The sequence below is a fragment of the Plasmodium brasilianum genome, chromosome 13 (assembly GCF_023973825.1).
Source record: "Plasmodium brasilianum strain Bolivian I chromosome 13, whole genome shotgun sequence".
NCBI lineage: Eukaryota > Apicomplexa > Aconoidasida > Haemosporida > Plasmodiidae > Plasmodium > Plasmodium brasilianum.
Window position 1 is genome coordinate 1,883,929 of NC_090126.1, and position 24,134 is coordinate 1,908,062.

The 24,134-nt window shown below is 25.2% G+C and overlaps 5 protein-coding genes and 1 pseudogene across 6 annotated transcripts; 2 read left to right on the top strand and 4 right to left on the bottom strand.

The window, feature by feature from the left end:
- Positions 1-475: 475 nt before the first annotated feature.
- Positions 476-4,214, top strand: MKS88_005063 (uncharacterized protein; the record flags this gene model as incomplete). The annotated part of the gene is made up of 5 exons (XM_067218291.1): positions 476-1,524; positions 1,917-2,574; positions 2,866-3,681; positions 3,847-3,930; positions 4,110-4,214. 5 exons carry the CDS (start codon positions 476-478, stop codon positions 4,212-4,214), a joined length of 2,712 nt encoding a protein of 903 aa, XP_067071439.1.
- Positions 4,215-5,333: 1,119 nt separating this feature from the next.
- On the bottom strand, positions 5,334-9,260 carry MKS88_005064 (Btz domain-containing protein; the record flags this gene model as incomplete). The annotated part of the gene is made up of 1 exon (XM_067218292.1): positions 5,334-9,260. The coding sequence occupies one exon, from the start codon at positions 9,258-9,260 to the stop codon at positions 5,334-5,336; it is 3,927 nt and encodes a 1,308-aa protein (XP_067071440.1).
- Positions 9,261-13,880: 4,620 nt separating this feature from the next.
- On the bottom strand, positions 13,881-14,891 carry MKS88_005065 (RNA-binding protein Nova-1; the record flags this gene model as incomplete). The annotated part of the gene is made up of 1 exon (XM_067218293.1): positions 13,881-14,891. One exon carries the CDS (start codon positions 14,889-14,891, stop codon positions 13,881-13,883), a length of 1,011 nt encoding a protein of 336 aa, XP_067071441.1.
- A 2,036-nt stretch (positions 14,892-16,927) lies between these two features.
- On the top strand, positions 16,928-17,321 carry MKS88_005066 (uncharacterized protein; the record flags this gene model as incomplete). The annotated part of the gene is made up of 2 exons (XM_067218294.1): positions 16,928-17,097; positions 17,141-17,321. The coding sequence occupies 2 exons, from the start codon at positions 16,928-16,930 to the stop codon at positions 17,319-17,321; spliced, it is 351 nt and encodes a 116-aa protein (XP_067071442.1).
- A 1,353-nt stretch (positions 17,322-18,674) lies between these two features.
- On the bottom strand, positions 18,675-19,562 carry MKS88_005067 (annotated as a pseudogene). Its single transcript has 3 exons — positions 19,403-19,562; positions 18,970-19,077; positions 18,678-18,778 (listed from the first exon to the last, which is right to left on the bottom strand). Coding segments are annotated over exons 1-3 (369 nt in total).
- An 825-nt stretch (positions 19,563-20,387) lies between these two features.
- On the bottom strand, positions 20,388-22,622 carry MKS88_005068 (uncharacterized protein; the record flags this gene model as incomplete). Its single annotated transcript, XM_067218295.1, has 3 exons — positions 20,388-20,513; positions 20,766-20,871; positions 21,100-22,622. 3 exons carry the CDS (start codon positions 22,620-22,622, stop codon positions 20,388-20,390), a joined length of 1,755 nt encoding a protein of 584 aa, XP_067071443.1.
- Between the last annotated feature and the right edge of the window lie 1,512 nt (positions 22,623-24,134).

A 24,134-nucleotide genomic window follows, 5' to 3' on the forward strand; every position in this document is an offset into this window, starting at 1 on the left:
ACGAACAAATATAGCGTGTAAGGCATAGTAAAAAAAAAACAATATAGTCAATTACTATTGCCACTTTTGTTCGTTTACCCAAAAATGTACTAGTAAAAATCTTAAAAAGAGAAATAACGTTTTAGTAAAATGCAGTAGGTATTTTTTTTAAAATATTATTTTTTAAATGAGCTCGAAAAAGTTATCATTTGATTATGTTTTTCAAAAAAAAGTTTAACCAAAGTTTGATATAATTTGTGCCTACAGTCAAAAAAATCAAAATATATTTTTTTAAAAAAAAATACACCAGTACAAAGGGGCATTTAATATTTTTTAAAGGAAAATAATTAAAAAATATATATAATAAAAAAATAATAAGGTAATAATAATACAGTAATAATAATAAGGTAATAATAATACAGTAATAATAATAAAGTAATAGTAATACCATAATAATAATAAAATATAAATAAAAAAAAAAAAAAAAAATAGGATCATGTTACGAAATGTAGGTAAGGAACATTCGAATTCGTTTAATGTAGATAAGACTAAGGAAAGAAACAACATATATAACAGAAGAATAGACAAGGAAATAAAAAATTTAAAAGAATCAAAACTAATAGATAATGAAAATGTGTATATAACACTTAACGAAAACAATAATGTAGATGAAGATAACGACACACATAATTGTGATAATATTAAAAAGAATAAGTATTTATATTTATTGGAAACATTTAATGAAAAATATTTTTTAAATAAAAATTTTTTTTTTAAAAATTTTATAAATCATGTGAAAATATTGAAGAGCAACCAAACAACATCATTTTACACTAATCAAAATGAAAATTGGCCTTCGATTTTTGCAGAATTAAGTAAGTATAATACATATAAGAATAGTTTATGTCCATTTTTTAATATATATGAGCTATTACGCTTTCGGGGAATTTTTGCTGATTTTTCGTCCTTCTTAAAGGAAATCAGTTATTTTTTGGAAATTTTTGAAGTGTTCAAAAATGAGTTTATGAAGGAACAAAATAGTTTTAACGTTTCAAGCACAAATAAGGCAGTAAAGAGCTATAGTGAGAGGGAAGCGAAAGAGAAGAAGGAGGAAGAACAAGACGAATTTAATTTCTTCACAAACATATTTTTTGAAATATTATATAAGGATTTTACAAATCATCTAAGAAATGTTCAGAGCGAGATAATAAATAAAATATTATACTCCAACGAATTTGAAAAGGAATATTTTTATAACACTTTTTCTGTATTTTTTCATAAGTATTATAGCATAAAAGAGAGCATAGTTTATTCCTTCTTCATTTTTGATGACTACCCGTTTAGTAAACCATGTGTTAATTTAGATCATTTACCCTTTTGTTTACTAAAAAAAAAAAGTCAAGAAAAATTAACTGGTGATAAATATAATAAAAGAAATATTCTTAACCTTTTATTGAGCGAGAAAAAGTGGGTCCCAAAAATTACAATAGAGAATTTATTTGAAGAATCACAGAAATTTGTTCATACGCTTTTTTTTTATTATCAGTATAAAATATACCTTTTGTATTACTATATGAGTAAGCATAACATTTTTTTTCGTTTTTTTGAAAATAATTGTGAAATTAATTTTGAAACACATTCATTGGTGTACTCATATGTACATAATGTAGACCGACAGCTAGCTACACACATACACAAAAAAAAAAAAAAAATTACTCAAATCTGTTATATCGAATTAATAACTGCGAATGTATTAATCAAGACTTTATATTGTATAAATTTTTTTATACATACAAAAAATTAAAAAGTAAGAATTACCAAGTGAAAGGTACTCCATCCAGTTCCTTTACACGGGCTGAGAGGAAAAAAAGGTATGAGTATTATATATATTTTTTTTTTCTCATATTTGTTTTTTTACTGCCACAATTAATTAAAAGTTTATATATATATCGCACAAGTGAAATCATCAACTATTTGAATCTTTCGAACAGTGCGTCTCTGACTTTTCAGGAAGACAAACAGAATACCTCTGTTAATAATCACCCTTTGTTCTATGCCTATATAAAGCTGCTGAAAAAGATAACCAATAATGAAAATACAAAAGGGGAAAATACTCATAACAGCTCTAGCCTATCAAATGGGGGTGAAAACGCAGAAGAAAACGAACAAAGGAAAGCTACGTTCAACCATAGTAATAAGAAGAAAAAAAATGAAAATGGGACAATAATTGATGAAGAAAAAGGGACAAATGATCAGCAGGCAGTGAGGGGTGAAGAAAAAGGAAAAAGTGAACAGAATCTAATGAATGGTGAAGAAAAATTAAGGAACGAACAGATTCATTTGTCTAGTGTGGACAGGGGAAGCGCAAGGGTGAATACTAGATTGTCTGATGGGGAAGGGGGCGCAATAAATTTACTACTTATAATAACCATGTTATCTGTTACTGAATTTTTGTTTTTCTCATTAGGAGTTATATACAACTTAAAATTGTTAAGAAAAAAATTTGAGCATAATAATTTTGTTATAAATATATGTTCATCTGTATTAATATTATATAACCCTATATTATTTTGTGGAAATACAAATTATGTGGTGGTATTATCTATTGGTCTATTATTTTGGAGTATAAATTTTATCCTTCTAAAAAAGATGTTTTTGTCTGTTATTATTTATGTAGTAAGCATATATATGAACATTGCAAATATTACTTACGTCTTCCCCTTTTTGTGTATCTATGTATATATTAAAAGTAGATGCATAATAAAAAGGGGAAGTCAATTTAAAGGCATATTCAAAAATAGGTTTGAGGCTTCGAAATATATTTTTATTTATTTGTTAATATTTGTAATGGAAAGTTATTTTTTAATGTACATCCTTTGTGACGAGCAATTTTATTGGTACAGAAATTTAAGAAACTGCTTCAACTTTTTTACTAGCCATTTTGATAGTACAGAAAAGGTGTTTATGCAGTATAGGCAATCCAAAAATTTAGTTCACACAGTAACTACTATTTTTAGTAGTAGTAATACTTTGATAAACCACTACCGTGTTGTTACCTATGCCCCGTTTATTATCACCATAATTTTTAATTACTTCTTTGTTGTTAACACAGTAAATAAACTTTATAGTTCTTTTATAGTTTCATCCATAGTATTTCTCCTCACTTGGTGGACTCATTTGAGTTGTACTTATCTACTAACATTTCTTTTGGTATTGTTGCTACTATTTATCAATATACTTGGCAGTTCAAGTTTATTCCTAAATATACTTTTTTCATCCTATATAATAATAACGGATGAAAATTTCAATTTTTATATATTTGCATTAACTATAGTATATTTTCTTTTTCATATATATTTAATGAGCCCATCAAGTAATTTTATTCAAAATATTAATTATCAAGCAAAAATAGGTGCACATTTAATTGCACACATCTTTAACTACCTCTTAACTAATATTGTACACTTGTACGAAACAAGTATAAAAAGTTTTGTATCCTCATTTGTGATCATGCTTTTTTCTTCATCCTCTTCTTCTATTATTACATTACCTAATGAAAAGGATATTCAAGAGATAGTTCAAAAAAAGGAAATTCAAAAGAAGATTATTTTTTGTTTATATTCTCATTTATCTCATGACTATTTGATTATTCCGTTATCTTATTTTTCTGCCTTTCTTTTTTTAATGCTCGGCTCGTTAAAGGTACCTGCACCCTCTTAAGTTATCCTCCGTGCATTATACTGCTTTGTTGTATTACGTGGGCTGTCTACGCGTTATATTACATTATGCTATACTGTGTTGTATTGTTATGCATTGTGTTCTATTATAGTATGTTATAATTTTTTTTTTTTTTATGTGCCTTTCTAGCTTTGTTTCCCCCGAGTGTCCATAAAATTTGCCGTATTTATTCTCAAGCTTTTCATCCTTTTAAGTTTGCTCACAATACTACTGGTAAGTATAAAAACGGAAGGAAATTGCATATTAATACTTCGTGCTTATATATAATTGTATATATCACTATACAGAGTGAATAGTATGTATACGCAAAAGTGCACATAAAAACTTTATATTATGTTTAAAAATTTAGATAGCTATTATAACAAATAACACTTGTTTTTTTCCCTTTACAGATATTTTACACAAAACGAAAGAAATTTAGGAAATTTGATTTTTTAAGTATACCTCATTCAGCTTACAAGACAACATTTCCATTACAAAGATCAAAAAAATTTTAACTACCGACAAGTTCGAGAACCGGTGTAAAGATGCACATATGCACATGAATATATATATACGCACATACGTACATACACATCTATATATACCAACGAGCGTACATATCCAATTATTTTATGCGTTTTAGTAAATTTTTTTTTTTTGTAATACATAGGATTTATAGTATACATGAATAGATATATATATATATATATAGACACAATTCGTATGCCATATCTGCATGTATGCATATATGTATATGCATATATATGTACATCCGCATAGGGCTGCTATATAAATGTACTTCAAAATACAACAAAATTTGGCTATTTGTTACGCCTATGTTACAAAATAAAGGAAATTTTCGTTTAATAAAAATAATTTCTCTAGTGAACATTTTACAATGAGAAAAAAAATTAAATGCCCAACATTTAAGTTAAATTATATTTTTCTTTATTCATAAAATGCAAAAATATAAGAAATCATAATTCTTAAATATATAAAGAATATGTGTTCAAATTATTCATACGAGCATAATACATACTCATGCATATATATATATGCACATGCTCGAGTTTTTTTTTTAATTACATTCATCACAAAGTAATAAAAAAAAAAAGGAAAAAGCGCGAATAAAGAATAAGGTAGAAGAAAGTAATAACCATATATATAAATAAATAAAAGGTTAATGGCATAGACATATATAAATAAATATAACTAAACATAAATATAAATAAATATATATGTATACAAATATATACATTGGGGTTTAAAGAAAAAAATTAATGGAACAAAAAAAAAAAAAAAAAAAAAAATTACAAAAGCTGATACTTTTTTTTATTATATATATATATATGTATATTCTAGTAACTCTTGCATTTATATAAATATATATATATATACATACATACATATATGCCTGCGGGAGGCTATATATATGTAGTATATTTACAAAAGTACGTTCCATCTTCCATTTATCTATTTTAAAAGGGGAATGTGTCAAATGCTAATGGCTTCATTAAACAAACAAGTTAACAATTTTTACAAAAATTACACAGTTCTTTCTTTTCTTTTTCTTTCTTCTTTTCGATACAGCTGTATCAAAAGTCTTCCCCGTTTTATATATCCATTTTTCCGTTTTAATAGTATTTCTCATTTTTGTTTGCATAATTCGCGTACACAGCATCGTAGTAATAGTTATTTGTTCCATTCATATAATTATTGTTCATATATGACTCATACACGTAATTTTCATTCATATATCCTCCTCCTCCTCCTCTATTGTCATTCATATATCCCGTGTTATCACCCATATAATGATTACTTATATAATTACACTCACTTGGGTAATTGCCATCATTTATGTAGTTGGTATCAGCTATATATGTACCATCATTAATATAGTTAGCATCATTAATATAGTTAGCATCATTCATGTAATTAGCATCATTCATGTAATTTCTGCCGTTCATATAATTTGGGTTGTTCATATAATTATTATTCATATACGCATTATTCATGTAATGATCATTAATATGATGATTAAGGTAACGGTGATCATTGTAAAAGGCTGGACTATCATTTATGTAATTCGTATTATTTGTTCCATACATATTATCATTGTAATAGTAATTACTACTATTATTATTACTATCAATGTAACTGTTATCATAACAGTACGTGTTATAACCATTATTATTTACATAATTAGCATAGTGCTTTTCATTATTATTACCATTGTTGTTACCACCAATATTACCGCTGCCATTACTATTACTATAACCATTGCAATTGACATTCCTGTTGTCAGTGCTATGATCATTATTATTAATATTGATAGTGCTATTCTTATGATAACTATTGCTGTCAGTCGAAATATGGCTGCTCCTTCTATTATCTTGATACAACTGCATATTTCCAATATTATTACTACGGATATGCTCATCAATTTTTTTATTATAATTACCATCTTTATTATTCTGCATATCACACATACTGGTATTCAAATTATTTACGAATTCTTCTTTTTTTTTCCTCTTGATATTTGTATATGCTCCCTTATTACTATACTGCTTTGCGGAATTATTATTAGCGTCGTTTTGTTTCATTACATTATTGTTGTACTCAACATTGTCTTCATTATTCTGATGAGTTCTATATTTTTTTTTTTTTAAAGTATTAACATTTGACTTAAATGTATTACTATTCATTTTTTTAATCTTATCGTTATACTTTATTTGATTTGCTTCTCCGTCTATGTCTGACTCATTCTTTTCCTCTTTTATATTATAACACTCACAATTGCATTTATCACCACTGCAATTGTTACAGTTATAATTACAACTACTATAAATATCATCATAATATGCATCGGAATTATTTTCTATGGTGTTATCATCATTTTTGGTGCCTTTTCTAGCACTCTCATTATTTTCACCTTTTGTATTAACGTCATTATAGGTACTTAATCTACAGCTATTGAATTTCCTCTTTTCAATCTCAGTATAGTTATTATTACTATTACTGTTACTAATGCTCTTACTATTACCACTATTGCCATTAATACCACTACTATTCCCATCGCCCACATTTCTATAACTCCTTTTGGGGGATGACTCTCTACGCGCATAATACTTTGAGTATTTGTTATTTACTGCATATTTCTCCCTTGAAATTTTCATATTATTATTATTATTATTATCATGGTATTTCATACCACATTCTTCATTTTCCTTATAAAATAAATCGACACCATTTTCGCTCTTTATCTTCCCTTTATTTTTATCAATACACTGAACATGTCTTGTGGTAAACATTTTATTTCTCTTGATATAGTTTTGTCTACTTTTTTCATCGTTCCTTATACTATCCACGTTATTATCATTACTGCTGGCATGTTCAATGTTACAATCCTTATCCTCTGTCTCTCTCAAGTCTACAACTTTTTCTGCATTATTCTCCTTTTTTGGAAAATTATCCTTATTTTTTCCTTTTTCCTCGCTGGGATTATTACTATTACTGTTATAGTTACTGTTGTTTATGTTCTTACTGTTGTTACTAGTGTTACCATGGTCATTACTACTACGGTTATTGTTACTATTGTTGTTACTTCTACTGTTATTGTTACTACTATTTTTATTACTATGTGTTTCCTTTTCACTCTTTTTTCTTAAATTTCCTACATCTTTCATAGGATTACTACTGTTATATTTCCTTGAAGGCCTATATTTCGACTCGCTTTTCTTTCGATCGACATTGACATTAATAGATCGACTAAAATTCCCATTAGTATAATTTTTTAAATTTGAATGATCATTACTATGCAATTTAATACCCACTTTCTTAGTACTTTCATTATTATAACTATAATTACTGTTGTTGTTATTATTTTTTCGAGAATCACCTTTTTTTGAATACGCAGAATTATTCAAATTTTTATGCACATTTAAGCTAATACTATTATTAAAATTTTCTTCATATATATAATTTCTTTTACTATTATGTTTTGTTTTTGCTGTTTGCTGATTAGAATAATTATCATCTTTTAAATAAACAAATCGTGCCCCTTGATACTTATTGGGTGTATTCCTCTGATTTGTTAATTGGTTGCTATTATAGCTACTTTTTGATTTATAAAATGATATATTTTTCTTCATTTCGTTATTACTATAGTTGTTTTTGAAATTTTCTCTTTTTTCCCTTACATCGTATTTTTTCCTATTTCCGTATTTGCTTCTGCTAGGTTCGTCCATTTTATCCAAACTTTTATTTTTGTATCTATCCGCATATTCATCCACAACTCTATCGATTTTATTACCGATTACTTTTTCGACTTTTCTGTCTATATCACTTTCATCTCCTTCGTCGACTCCTCTGCCTACTTCTTTGCTTACTTCTTTTCCCTTTTCTTTTGTGCTTTTTCCTGAATTTCTATCCTGCTCATTTATTCCTTCTCTACCATTTACCTTTTCCACGTTTTCATTGGAACCTGCATCAATATTTTTATCTTTATATTTTCTTAGTGTGATTTCTTTCTTGTTCCTTTTATCCACATGAGTGTGTACAGTATCACTGATACTATTAACTCCATTGACACCACTATCTTCGTTATCGTCTACGAATGTGTCTATTTTTTCTTTATCTAACGAAGCATTTAATTTTTGCTTGTATACCATGTTGTTTGTTTTTTCGTCTTTTTTATTTTTGGTTGAGAGCTTAATTTTATAGTTTTCATTATAATATTTATGATAACTTAATACCTTCGAATTTTGAATACGATTATTTTTATAATAATAATTATCTTTATTATTGTTCTTATAAGATATAACATTATAATTATTCCTATCATGTTTATTATTTCTAGTTGAGTAATATCTATTATTATAAACTGTATGGTAATTTTTATTACTATTTCTGTCTTTTACAAAATAATCATCATATTTATAATCATAAAATAAATCGTGTTTCCATCTTTTCTTATCTATATAACTAATTTTACTATTTCCTTGTGTTTTTTTATCACTTGTTTTTTTTTTTATATTACTCTTATCACTATTTTCAAATCTATTATCATGAAGGAAATATCTTGCTTCCTTTGGAACAAAACAAGGATCTTCTCTCATTTTTTCTTTTGTTGAAAAATTTCTATTTTCCAAAATTTCGAAATCATTTTTTTTCTTTCCTTCTGATGACATCTTTTTCTTATTATGTTCCAGCGCTTCGCTATCTAGTATATTTTTATTATTTCTAGTTGTTGTTTCCGCACATACTTCTGTTACTTCTTTTTCATTTTCTTTGTCTTTATTACCTTCGTTAACTTCTTTCCCTTCTTCTCTTTGGTGCTTCTCCTCATTAATCGCATTCATCGATATATTTTTGTTCGCTTTCTTTGAAATGCTAACATCCTCTTCATCCTCCTCTTCTTCTATCAAACTTCTACTTGAGCACCTAGAATGTTTACTTTCTACACTCCTATTGTTACTGTCACTTACATAGGACATGTAGTCCTCAAAAACGTTCCTTTCTTCTTCTAAAATAAACTCACTTCTCATGTTCTTTATGTCCATCTTGTCTTATCTTCACTTACCTTTAATTATCTTACTTTTTTTTATCTTACCTTATCTTATTTTTTTTACCTTACTTTATCTCTTCTTTCTTAAAGGAAAATGTATGGACAATAAAGGAAAATATTTCTATATTTTACTGTATACATGTATTACATATAACTATACAAGCATACATATATATACAAACATACGTATAAATGTATACGCACATACATATGTATTTTCCCTTTTCCTCTTTTTCTGATTTTTTCTCCTCTGTTCTTTCCTTCCGCTCCTTCTCCCTGTTCTTCCTGATTTACTTATATTAATTTATTCCTTTTTATGATTTTTTTTTTGTTTATTTGTTTATTTGTTTGTTTGTTTATTTGTTTGTTTGTTTGTTTGTTTGTTTGTTTGTTTGTTTGTGTGTTTGTTTGTTTGTTTGTTTGTTTGTGTGTTTTACATATGTATGCTTTTAACAATATGTTATGCAATTTTAAGATACATAAAATGATGCTTTCTTTTTCTCTTCTTATTACTTTGAATATGTTTAAAGAAAAAAAGATAAAACATAATAAATATTTTATTTATACACAATAAATTGGAAAATCAAAAATCAAAAACATTAATAAAAGAGCATAAACCCTTTTAAACCATATACTTTTACGAATATACGTATAATATACATAATTATGTAAGAGAAATATATACATGGATATGTATTTATGTATATGTACTGAGGTACATGCGTATTAATAATACAGTATGTACGTATATATTTATATATAATATCTGTATACATAAATAGGTAAAATAAAAAGGTAAAATAAAAAGGGTTCATAATTTACATTTTTTCTTATTCAACACAAGGTTACATTCTAAGATATATGGAGAGGAAAAATTAAAAGGAAGAATAAGCATAACAGAATATAATATATATATACATTTACTTATATCAAAATTACAAAAAGGCAAATATAAAAAAATAATAATATATAAGCCCAAATGATTTTTTAAAACACAATCGTCATACAATATGTACATATATATAAAAATAATATGTATATATATATGTACATGTATATATATATATATATATATTTGTACATATACATGAAAATAAAAAATATAAAAACAAAAAATAACAAGAATTAAAATAAATAAAATAAACTATCTTTTAAATTTGTATTAAAAAACAGGGATAAATTAAAAAGTAAAAAAATGGTATGCATATATACATACATATATAATATATATATATATATACATTGTGTAAATATAAATTAAAATACACTTTAAAAAAAAAAAATAAATAATAAGAATTTCATTTTAACATTAAATTAAAAAATTCGTTATAGTACAATTTGGGAAAAAAAAAAAAAATTGATATAAAATTTGCAATTTATATGAAATATTTAAGTATGGCTTTTTACTAATATGTAATTATATATATATGTATATATTATGTATCTGTTTATATGTATGTAAAAATATAAAAAGCCCAAGATTCTTTTTATAAAAATAATATGATCTCTGTTAAGCAAATAGAACTATTTTTTTTTTTTTTTTTTTAATCATGTTTGCTATATTGTATTTATCATTCTTCTAATAAAAATGTTTTAAGTTAAAGGTGCAAAAAAGGAAAGAATGTAAATTGATATCATCAATGTGAGAAAAGAAAGTTAAGAAAAAAACCTATCTCTAATATATTAAGGAGTGTAAAATCTTAATAATATTTAAGAATAAATTAATACACACAGCTATGCCAAATATGGCAAAAGTTTCAGCATAAAACGTACATTTTATGCAAAAATAATACGTACACTAAATAATAGCATATTACATACACTTTATGCAAGCATCCTACTTATATACATACATATATACATACATATATACATACATATATACATACATATATACATACATTTATACATATATACATACATATATACATATATACATACATACAAACATACCATGCACACATTTTACAAATATCTTACGTACATGCTTTAAAAGGAGCAAGAGTAAAATACGAACAATGAGATATGATAGCTAAAAAAAAAATATCAAATTTGATTAAAAGTTTAAAAACCTGTAACACCTATTTTTACAATCAAATATGTATTATATTTACATTTATTTGTATATGTATAAATTATAAATATAAATATTAATATAAATATAAATTATGCTGGGTAATAGTTAATAATAGGAATAACTGAAATGTGATGGCACAAGAGTTAAGAAAAATTAAAAACAAATAGTTGAACATTTTCAAATTAAAGGAGTATAAAATGCCCAACAAAAATAAAAATAAATTAAGAAATGCCAAAAATATGAATTTAAAAAATGCAAAAATTATAAAAGCTAAATAAAAGAAAAAGAGCAATGGTAAATAATATCATAAAGAAAAATGCTAATCCATAAATTTCACCATGTATGTATTAAATTTAAGTAGGTAATTATCCCTCATAATTAGAGGAAAAGAGCTATTAAAATAATATTTATGTAAAATTGGTACGTGTAATGTTTTTTGCATTGAAGAAATGGAAAAAACAAACACATAAAAAAATAAAAGAATAAAAATGAATAAATAAACAAATAAAATTGAATATATAAATAAATGAGATTGAATAAATAAATAAGTAAACATTAATAAATGAATAAATAAATAAATGATTAAGTAAATACATAAATAAATAAGTAAATAAATAAATGAATAAGTAAATAAATAAATGAATAAATAAAAAAAAGAATAAATAAAAAAAAGAATAAATAAAAAAAAGAATAAATAAAAAAAAGAGTAAATAAATGAATGAATAAGTAAAAAAGTAAAACAATGCAACAAAATGAAACAGAATGAAGTAAAGAAAAATAAATAATATAGGAGAAAAAAAGTATTAAATCGCCGTGTAATAAGTCCATAATTATATCAATAAAGCAGAATTATTGGAAAACCTTAAGTTTTCCTTTTCGCTATATTTCTGTTTTTCCCCGCATATATCGTACAATACCCCCTATTCCTTTTTTTTCTCTTTTTTCATCTTTTTATGCAACCCAAGAAGAATACAAATTTAAACGGCTGTTATCATGGTTAACTGGAAATTTTGCTTTATTTTACCCACATATTTTTAAACAGTTATATATGTTAACTAAATTAAAACACAAATGAAATAAGTCATTTTCCCAAATTATTATATTATGGTGTTTTAAAGGGGAGTTCTTAATGTATGTGTTAATTTTTTTTTTTTTTTCATGTATTTTATTGTGCGAGCTAAATAAATTATGTATATTGCAGTTACCTTATTGAAATTTTGCTATTTTTCTGATTATAGACACGCCCATGTGTATATGTATCTTCATATCTCTATGCGTATGCATGTATGAGAAAGGAGCACGCCATTACCTACAGTTCATGTAAAATTAAGTGTTAAAAACAATAATCACATGCATAAAGTATCAGTATTTACAAATACTTGCAAAAAAAAAGGGGGAAAGAATTTACAGTTAATTGGAATATAGTATGTTGCAAGTTGGGAATATCATCCTCTTAATATCATTATGATTATCACTTATATTTTTTCCACATAAACCGTAAGTTTGTATTATGAACACTTATCTACATATGTTGTAGTGAGGTAATATTGCTCATTCTTGTTCCGTTTTTAACTAATATTTTAGAAGCAAGATGTTGTACACGCGTGCATGTTAATATGTACATATATATATATATATGTATATATATGCACGTATAGGCATCATTAAGAATGTATATTGATGACGGTACGAAACATATACGCAAATACAAACACCTACGCACTTAAGTGTTTCCTTCTTAATGATCCTTTTAATGCGCATACAAAGTACATGCCTTGTATCTTCACTTCTCACTGTTGTAAACAGGAGAAAAGTGAAGCTATAAAATATAGAAACATGTTTTTAATGAAATAAATATATCTTTTCAAGTAGATAATGAAAAGGGCATATATGTGATAGCGCAATTTTTAACTATTACGATTATTTTTAATACATTCATTAATTGGTTTGTTGTTGGGTTAATATGTATGTATATATACTATATATATATATATATATCAGTATACTAACAGTAATGGTAAGGATATGAGTTTGTATGGGGATAGACCTACATATTATGACGTTATTATTAAATAAAAGAAGGGACTAAGTTGTTAAGTTAGAAATTAGATTCATATTAAATAAAGCTTTTATAATATGAAATGTTATATTAAAAATGTAAAAACACATATTGTTCATAATTATGAGAAGGTTATATATTATGATAATATATAAAAAAAATATTAACGACTTATATAAAGGAAGAAATGAAAATTACATTATTTGTATCAAATAAAGCTTAAAACAACATTGGTCTATTATTCAAGTTCACGCTGCTATAGGAACATTAACACATACATACATACATATATATATAAGTAGCTTCTCTATACACAGTAGCACATATATATATATATATGAAGATTCTCTATACACAGAAGCACGTACATATATGAAGCTGCTCTCTGCGTAGCATCACATATATATAGGAAGCTTCTCTATTCACGCTGTTTTGCATTAGTATGTATACACAAGAAAAAAAAAAAAAAAAAGGAAACCTCATGCATCACATTTAACTTGCATAGTTCTTAACTGCATATAAACAGATTCTAATCTTTGTAACAACAAAACATGTGCTGCATGCACAGCTGCAACAGTTCCCATAATTCGAACTTTTCTATCAGCAGTTCCTGGTAATAATTCCCCTTTTCTACTTATTCTTATTTGTGCACCTGTACTGTTCATAATATTAGTTAATCTTGAACCATTTTTCCCTATAACAGATCCAATAAATTCATCTGGAATTTGTATAGAAATTTCACAAGGTAAATTAAACAAATCACGACTATGTCTCATAAGAGAATTCATCATATTAACATCCATATATTGTTCATGTTGAAAAACTCCATATTGCTGTGGCATGACATAACCATTTAAAGGAACTTGGTTAACAAAATTATGTGTTAAGTTTCTAGAATTATAATTAGCATCTTTATTATATATAACATTTAATAAATCTTTTAAATTAGGATCATTTTGTATAGAATTTGCTACTTTTATAGCTGTATCACTAACTGATTCAAATGGTCCAATAATTGAAATAATTCTTTCATTTAATCCATCCTCACGACTTGATATTTGAATTTTCGACCCAGTAGAATCTTGTAATTGTTTGATTTGCTGCCCTCCTTTTCCAATTATTGCACTGACTGCTGATTTTGGTACTACAATCCTACATGTATATTTTGGTGCAGTGTTATTATTCATATTTTGTTTCTCTTGATAATTCTGAGTTGTTATTTGTCTAATTTTATCTAATATTATTAATAGTGCATTATTTATTTGTTCCTGTTTTCCACAAAGTACTAGAACCCTTTCTTGCGTGTTTGGAAAGTAAGAATTAGTTGGAGATAATTTTAAACTACATCCCGTTTTATTTTCTATACTTGTAATTATCGATCCATTTTTACCTATTACTGAACCTGCAACTAAATTATTTACTAGCATTTTTACAAAACACAGCTGTGTGTTTAAATTGTTTATCTTCTCCCCTTGGTTATTCTCCTCCATTTTTATTCTTATTTTAGGGACTACTGTTAACTTTTTGTAATATGTGTAGATATATATTTATAAACATATATATGAAAATATATATGTACTTACGTATACCTATGTTTGTATATATATAAACACAAATATATAAACATATATATGTATATGCATATATATATAAACGTACATATATACTTAAGTATACCAATATGTACATATATTTTTATATTGTTAAACAGTGCGCTCAAATAAATATATTTAGCTCATAAAAAAAAAAAAAAAAAAAAAAAAAAAGGAGAATACTTCTTTTCTGATAACCAAGGATGACTTATCAAAATTGTTAAGAAAATTAATAAAAAGAAAAAAAAATTTTATTTAAACTTGTGTACTGATAATGTAGAAACTCCTGGTTAAGGGACAATTTATAGGAAAGCAAGTGCGAGGGCAAAAATGAAAAAAAAAAAAAAAAAAAAAAATCCAGCATGCAGTAAAAGAATTAAATGAAAGAAAGAGAAAAAAAAAAAAAAAAAAAGAAAGAAGAATAAAGAATAAAGAATAAAGAAGAAAAAGGAAAAGGAATATGCAAAGAAAACAGAGTGTTATTTTATTTGCTAAGAATTCACAATAGAAAAATAAAATAAAATAAGCAAAAATAAAATGAAAAAAAAAAAAAAAAAAGTTTGATCCTTATGCTGCACAGTTGAAGGGGCATGAAAGTGTATTTACATGTTTACATATGTATGAATACGTACATATGCGTACATATAAATATGCATACATGTACACATATAATATATACACGTAAAATATATATATGCACGTACATATGTAGTCGTACTTTTGTACAAACTAAACTTATAGTCGTACATATACCACTTACAAGTACACGTACAGTTTTGTAAATAATGCATGAAAATTTTACACTTATATAATGAGTTCTAAAATGAAGGGAAAAAATGAATAAAATCGTAAGAATATTTGAAATAAAAGAATACTTTAATTCGTATTACATAAATAATAAAAAATAGAGCGCTGTTTGAATAAATTCTTAAAACATATGGCAGCAAAAGGAAATAAGTGAACAACAAAGATTGACGAATGAAGAATGAAAAATTGAAGGAGCAAAAATGTAATACTGCTCCTTCATAATCTTCCTTGTTAGAATGATTCGAAATAAATTAGTAATGTATAAATAAAAAATTCCTTTTACAAGGTAAATAATGACCTTAAAATAATATAACTAAAAAAAAGGGAAAAGGGAAAAGAAAAAAGGGAAAGAGAATTACTATCATAAATGATACATATATGTTTTTATTTGCTTTTATATAGGTTAATGTGTGTTCATATTATCGTCCTAACTACATAAATGTGTATAAAAAATGTACGTGCCGCATGTACGCTTTTAAGTACTATATACAAATATTTGTATGCGCAATTGTGTATATATATTAGTATGCTTTACGTTGGTATATTTTTCGTATTGTAGAAACGTAAATAATTGTACGAATAGCGTAAATAACTTAAAATAAAATCATCCCCCCATCCGCTTATATATACACTATGTAGTTATATATGTGAGAACTTGATTTTATTTTTTCATTAAATCAAAAAAAGTAATGTAAATAAAAATTTGGAGAGAAATGTAATATACAATAATATTATACAATCAGTAAAATGTATAGAAGTGTATACAAGTACAGTCAGTAAAATGTATAGAAGTGTATACAAGTACAGTCAGTAAAATGTATAGAAGTGTATACAAGTACAGTCAGTAAAATGTATAGAAGTGTATACATGTAAAGGCAATAAAAATGCAGATCAGTTTCAACCTTCTTTATTATATAAAATTATTTTATATAAAAAAAAAAAAAAAAGAAAATAGTATAAATGTATGTAAAAAGTGTATAAATGAAACTTTTTTTTTTTTTTTTTTTTTATTTGTGTATTATTATTTGTTCACATTTTTTTTTTTTTTTTATGTTGTTTAATACATTTTTCCTCCGTCGTTTTTTTATAACAATTTATAAAAAAAAAAAAAAAACTTCAATGTGAAAATGAATGTAAAAATGCACATGAAAATGAATATGAAAGGAAATATGAAAAGGAATATGGAAAATTACATAAGAAGGAACATAAGAATGAATATAAGAATGAACATAAGAAGGAACGTAAAAATGAACGTAAAAGTGAACGTAAAAATGAACATAAAAATGAGCACAAAATTGTGCACAGAGATGATTGCAAATTAAACGCAAACACAAGCGCAGTAATAAGCGCAGTAATAAACGCAGTAATAAACGCAGTAATAAACGCAGTAATAAACGCAGTAATAAACGCAGTAATAAACGCAGTAATAAACGCAGTAATAAACGCAGTAATAAACGCAGTAATAAACACAGTAATAAACGCAGTAATAAACGCTGTAATAAACTATTAAAGATCTATTAATTAAACATTTTACATTTCTTTCAATAAATATACTTAGCGCGATACATTTATAATGCACAACCTTTACCTTTTTAATTAATGATGCTAATAGAAAATACGAATTTTTAAACAAATAGCGTAAATAATGGTTTTTTCTTGCTACTATATATTTAATATTTTGCCAAATTTTAATTATTTCTTTCCTTTTAATTGTCTATGATGCAAAATGGTAGAAAAATCGGCTTGTCATTTTTTGATAAATATTTATTAATCGAAAGAAGAGTTTTTTTTTTTTTTTTTTTTTTTTTAAACATGTATTCATTATTGAAGGTTTCACTTAACTTTCATCCTTTTTAGCAAATAGGTAATTAAGTGCATACGTACATGAATAAACACGCGTGAATATGAATCATATGCACATAAGTTCATACGCATTAAAAACATGAATACTGTAACATTTATTCTCCTACATATTTGTGCGAGCTTTGGGTGTATTAGATAAATACTGTGAGCGCCTTTTTAGATACTTTTATTTTATATTATGGAGTCTAAATATTTTATTTGTACATATATATAAGCACATAAATGTTTTTGCACCTCAATTTGAAAACATACTTAAGTAAATTACTACTTTTGTATATCCTGTGTGTTCATAAATTCTTCTCAGTTTTTCTTAATAAACGTTCTGTGCGATGGAAATAAAAAAAAATGGTACCACTTAAAAGTTTCCCCATTATATTACTAAAAATTAAGCATTTTAAAATATCGCGGAATGACCTTGTCGATAAATTTTGGAATTAAAAAATTGTTTTTGTTTTTATTTTATTTTTGAAGTGATATGTATTTGCCTCATTTCGTAAATCAAATGCGTAACCTAACTCTGCAAAGAATACGAAACGTGAGAAGTTATATTTCTTTTTTAAGTTCTGTAGTATATTTTTTAACATGATTATTATCAAGAGGAGCAATTTATGTATTCAATATAAGGTCTTTTTTATTTATTTTTATGTTAGCCTTTTTTCATGAATATACACAGTCTGGTTATTTTTTTACTGTTATGATCGTCATTAAAGTTGTTTTAAAATTATTTAATTTAATTAAATTTACAAAAAAAAGATAAAAATGTTTATAAAAATATGCAGATTTGTTGTTTTTAATGCTAACAATGTATGTTAAGACATATATATATATATATATTTTTTTTTTTTTTTACAAATTCTGCTTTTTTTGTGTGTTTCTTTTGTTTTAATAAGCACAAGTGTCTCTTTTAAAAAAAAAAAAAAAAAAGAGGCCAACGAAATAAATAAAAAGGCTAAATGGGGAAATATAAGTAAACTAAAATTGAACATGATACTATAAAATATGCTCGATAACTTAATGAGAGTTCTTTAACGTATTGTTAAACTTGTCCAACATAATATCACACATATGAGCTAAATCATCCAATGATTCCTTTAAAATGTTAATTGCTGGTTCACCTGAAAAAAAGATCATTTCAAGATACATTGTCCATAATGATAAACGAATAAAAAAGGGTGCACATATGTGCATATATATATAAATGCCCAACAAACACACATACGTGCATTCGTATATACACCCTTACATAGGTATATACTTATCGAAGTACAGTGGGAACAAAAAATTTTGATGCGTTTTTCTTTCCAACCTGTTGTTTGAATCCGAAGGTTAATCTCCGCCTGAGTTGGATGAGGTACTGTGTACCCTGCAAATTCGATGCCTTCTTTTTGAAGCAAAATACAACGTAAACAGTTTCCTAAAAATTTTTAAATATCATAACAGCCAAATAAGTATAAAGATTAATTTTACTAAAAAAATATATTTAAAAGTATATTTTAAATGTGGAGAGCGAAAACAATTTTTTTATGTTAAAAAAAAAATCAGATAAATTATTATCATATTATGTAAATTTCAATAATCCTTCCAAATACTAACTTTTGGAACACAAGTTTTTTTTTCAGTGCACATAAAAATAACTGTTACTCGAACATGTACCGGCTAACGCATAACGTGCATAAGCGTATATACACAAATATATACATACATACATATATATATACGTATTATACATATTTTGATACATAGCTGGCTTTTTTTAACCGCTTTTTCGGCTTTTATAATCACTGTGTTTTTATTCTTTTGTTGACATATGGACTTACCTAATGTATGATCTTCGTTTTCAAAACAGAAAGTAGCTTGTGTCAAAGTCCTCAAATCTTCAAAATACGTACTTTCTTCCATTTTTGTATTTTAAGGGTTATTACTATAAACTAAAATAAAATGGTCCGCCGATCAAAACTTAATGAAAGTTCATTTATCAAGAATTCGTTTGCAGTATTTAATTTAATATATTTTATTTTTATAAATTGTAAAAACAACTGTTTCACTAGCCTTCTATTTTTACTTCATTTTATTTCTACTTCATTTTATTTTAAGTTCATTTTATTTTATTACATTTATTTTATTGCATTTATTTTATTGCATTTATTTTATTGCATTTATTTTATTGCATATATTTTATTGTATTTATTTTATTGTATTTATTTTATTGTATTTATTTTATTGTATTTATTTTATTTATTCAAATTTGCAACATCAGCCAGGTAATAACGTAAATGCAACGAGTTTCATCAATTATGACTCAAATTAAAAAAATGGGAAAAAACAGAAACAATATCCCATTTCTATATATTTAAAGCACAAACAAAAAAAATAACAGGAAAAAAGGAAAAAAAAAAGGAAAAAATATATATATGTATATATGTTCTTATTTTATCTTATTTTTTGTACTAAAAATTGTTCACTTTATAAAAAAAATTTCAGATATCACATTTAAGGTACATGTTACAATGTTGTTTCATTGTAATAATTTAAAAAAAAAAACAGCTGTTTTATATATAAAATGACTATATGCAAGTATGCATATGCGTACGCATATACGTATGCATATACGTACGCATATACGTATGCATATACGTATGCATATACATATGCATATACGTGCGTAATATAAATGATGACCTGCCCGAGCGTACACGTCTGAGTACTGCTCCAAGTTTAGAAGTTCTATGCATTGGCAAGATCTATCTGTTTTATGTCGTCTCCTTTTAAATCTAAAAAAATGTTTTGAAATTTTTTTTTAAGATTATTATAAGACCCTGCCAGGGAATCCCGCATGAACTCGTCGATAGACTGTAAAGTTATTATAGTTATAAAAAGGGAAAAAAAAAATGAGAAAATTTAGGGAAACTAAATAAAAAGAGAAAATGTAGAAAGTAAAATAAAAAAGAATATAATAAAACCATCTCTTACAAACACAAATAAAAAAAGGCAAAAAAAAAAAAAAAAAAAAAAGAATCTTGTAAATAACTCGTTATATTAGTATATATATAACACACTGATGATAATTCTTTGATATATCTTATCATCCCTCTTCTTTTTAACCTCTATCCTTTTTTGATATTTATAAAAAAAAACAGTTGCATATATGATGTTTCTTTCGTTGCTTGAGTTTGTTCTTAGGATCGATTTTACTTTATCTCCGTTCAAGCTAAAAGGATAAAAAAAAATATATATATAAATAGTGAAAAATAAAACATATATAACGCAAAATAAAACAAAGCGGAATTAGATTAATGGGAGGGCCAAGAATAATAATATGCTAAATTGAAAAGGGGCCACGTAATATTGAAGTATATATATATATATATATATTTGTATATGTACACATGCGCGTGGGGGTATAAGCGCATTGTTCCCCTTCCCCTTTCGGCCCTACGTGGAAGTAATGAAATATAAATGAATGTCAGCCATATCCATATAAGTCGGTATGAAGTCCGAGGGTTTGTCAAACAGGATATCCTTTTTTGTTAAGTAAAAAGAGTTCCATAGATAATCTACGGAATAACTTTGTTCATTCAGTGTGATGGCGAATCGTAGTCCCTTTCGCATAATAAATATATTAGCAGGGTAAAAAATAAATAAGCCTATAATGTTTATTTTAGGTTCTGTATAGGAAAAAAAAATATTATATATATCGGAGGATGACAAATATATTTGAATACATTCATTCACATTGGATATATATTTTAAGATTTGTTTTGCAGTGGTATCATTTATTGTTACTGGTCCCTTTGTGCTTATTGAAGTAACAAATGTTTTTCTATTATTAATATAAATATTTTTGGACACCTTCACTTTTATAAAATAGCCTACCATAAAAGATTTCAATAAAAAATTATTACCACAATGAATCGATTCTTCTCTGAAATTATTATTGGAACCGATTTTTTTTGATAAAAACCATTCTATAAGTGTAAAATCATCATGAGATATATTTTCTTTTTTTTTTGAATTATCTGTTTGCATTGAATTTAATTCTTTCACTTTTATAATATCCCCATCTTGCATATCACCTAAAATGATAATAGGATTATAAACATGTCCTAATTTTAATGCTGTATTTATAATCTCATCCATTTTTTTTCTTTCAATATTTTTTTCAAATTGTTGTGTGTTTTTATATAACTTATTATTTATATCATCTAATAAATTTTGAAAATTATTTTTATTTTCTTTATTTAAAATATTATTATCATATACATATTTTTCTTCAATTTCTTCAGTATTTATCTTATTATATTTTACTGTCCCATATTCTAACACATTTAAACCGTATAGCATTTTTATATTATGAATAAAAGAAATTTTATCATCATTATCTTTTAATATAAAACTACATAAATTAAATTTTTGCTGTTCCGTGTACTCTTTATTTATTCTTAAAAATATATCAATAGTATTTATCGAGCTCTCTATCGTCTCAATATCTTTAATTAATATTTCTTTTATAATATTACCATGATCATCTACAAGCACTATTTTGCATTGTGGTTCATTTTTCAATTCCATTAATAAGGGGAAAAAAGTATCATCTATTTTATAATTTACACAAAATATACTATTTCTTAGTAAACATTTGCTTGGCTTGTACCTCTTTACCCTATTCTTCGTTTTGAATAATTCAACGTTTTCATTTATACTGCTTTTAGATAACTTTCCACTGGTTCGAAGTTTTGGTTCATTTTTCTTTCTCGGTTTTTTACTATCACAATTTGATTCATCCTTCTTTTGGTTGTTACTACTTTTTCCATTTTTATTTTCGTTGTTACTGCTTTCTCCACCCTTCTTTTCGGTATTACTACATTCCTCATCTTTATTTCCATTTTTGTTCCTCCTCTCCCCATAACATTTCCTTGAATAGGATGAAGTAACACTTTCTGAATATATTGTATTACCCATTAAGTATTACCTGTACTTTCGTTCATCATGTTTTCATATTTTATAAATGAGTCAAAGTATAATAAAGGCATAGAAAAAAATTAATTGAACACGTATAATTCGAAAAAAAAGGGGTGCACCAATTGAAAAAAAGGACAGAACAAATCAAATGAAGAAAAATAAAAAAAAAACAAATTAAACAAATAAATAAAACAAATAAATAAAACATATGAATAAAACAAATGAATTAAACAAATAAATAAAACAAATGAATAAAACAAATGAATAAAACAAATGAATAAAACAAATGAATAAAACGAATGAATAAAACAAATGAATAAAACAAATGAATAAAACAAATGAATAAAACAAATGAATAAAACAAATGAATAAAACAAATGAATAAAACAAATGAATAAAAGAGTAAACAGATGAACTGATATAATTCAGAAATGTTACAGGTTAAGCAAAAAGAAATGGTTACATGGGTTAATTCTGTGTACACATATACAATGTTGAACGGTTGAAACAAAAAGACAAGTATACTTAAAAGTTCAGACAAATTTTTCTATTTCGGAAAGTAGACAATTTTAAATTATATTGCCATTGTAAGTAGCATGATTTTTTCGTCACATTTTTTTATTCATTTATTTATTTTATTTTATTTATTTTTTTTATTTTTTTTATTTTTTTTTGTATAGAGAATGTTAAAATAAAATGATCATATTTAAAGGATAATTAAAATAAAAGAATGATGTCGGCGTAAAATTAAAAACAAAGCCATTATTTTTATAGAAAAATTAAGAGGCAAATAATATCAAATAAGTTAAAAATATGATGCTAAATTTTTAAGTTCTGAAATATTTAACTTCGACAAATTAAAATAGATTTTTAATTTTACAATTATAAAAAGTGTATTAATAAGTCAGGTAATTTTAATGTGTGCGAAGTTCAAATTCAATATTTAATAAAAGAGGAAAAAAAAAAAAAAAATGTAAACCAGACATAGTAAAGATAAGAACAAATTATATAACAAACATAGTAAAGATAAGAACAAATTATATAACAAACATAGCAAAAATAAAGAGTACAAATTATATAACAAACATAGCAAAAATAAAGAGTACAAATTATATAACAAACATGGCAAAAATAAAGAGTACAAATTATATAACAAACATGGCAAAAATAAAGAGTACAAATTATATAACAAACATGGCGAACAAAGCGAACATAACAAACTTAACTAATGCAGTAAATACTGATTCATTTAATTTTACTTAATAACACAATAGAGAGTATAAGTTCTGTTTTCTCTCTAAGTGTATTTTAGATTTTTTAATTCTCTGGTTATGTTTTAAATATGTTGATATGTGCTCGTCATATTCTATATATATATATATATATATATAGCCCCACAAATGCATATACGTAATGAACCCACCAAGTGTCTTATATATTTAACTTTCCGCATTTTCACCTTATTCATTTTGCAAATTTTTTATTAAATTGATAAAGACTTCAGAAATGAAA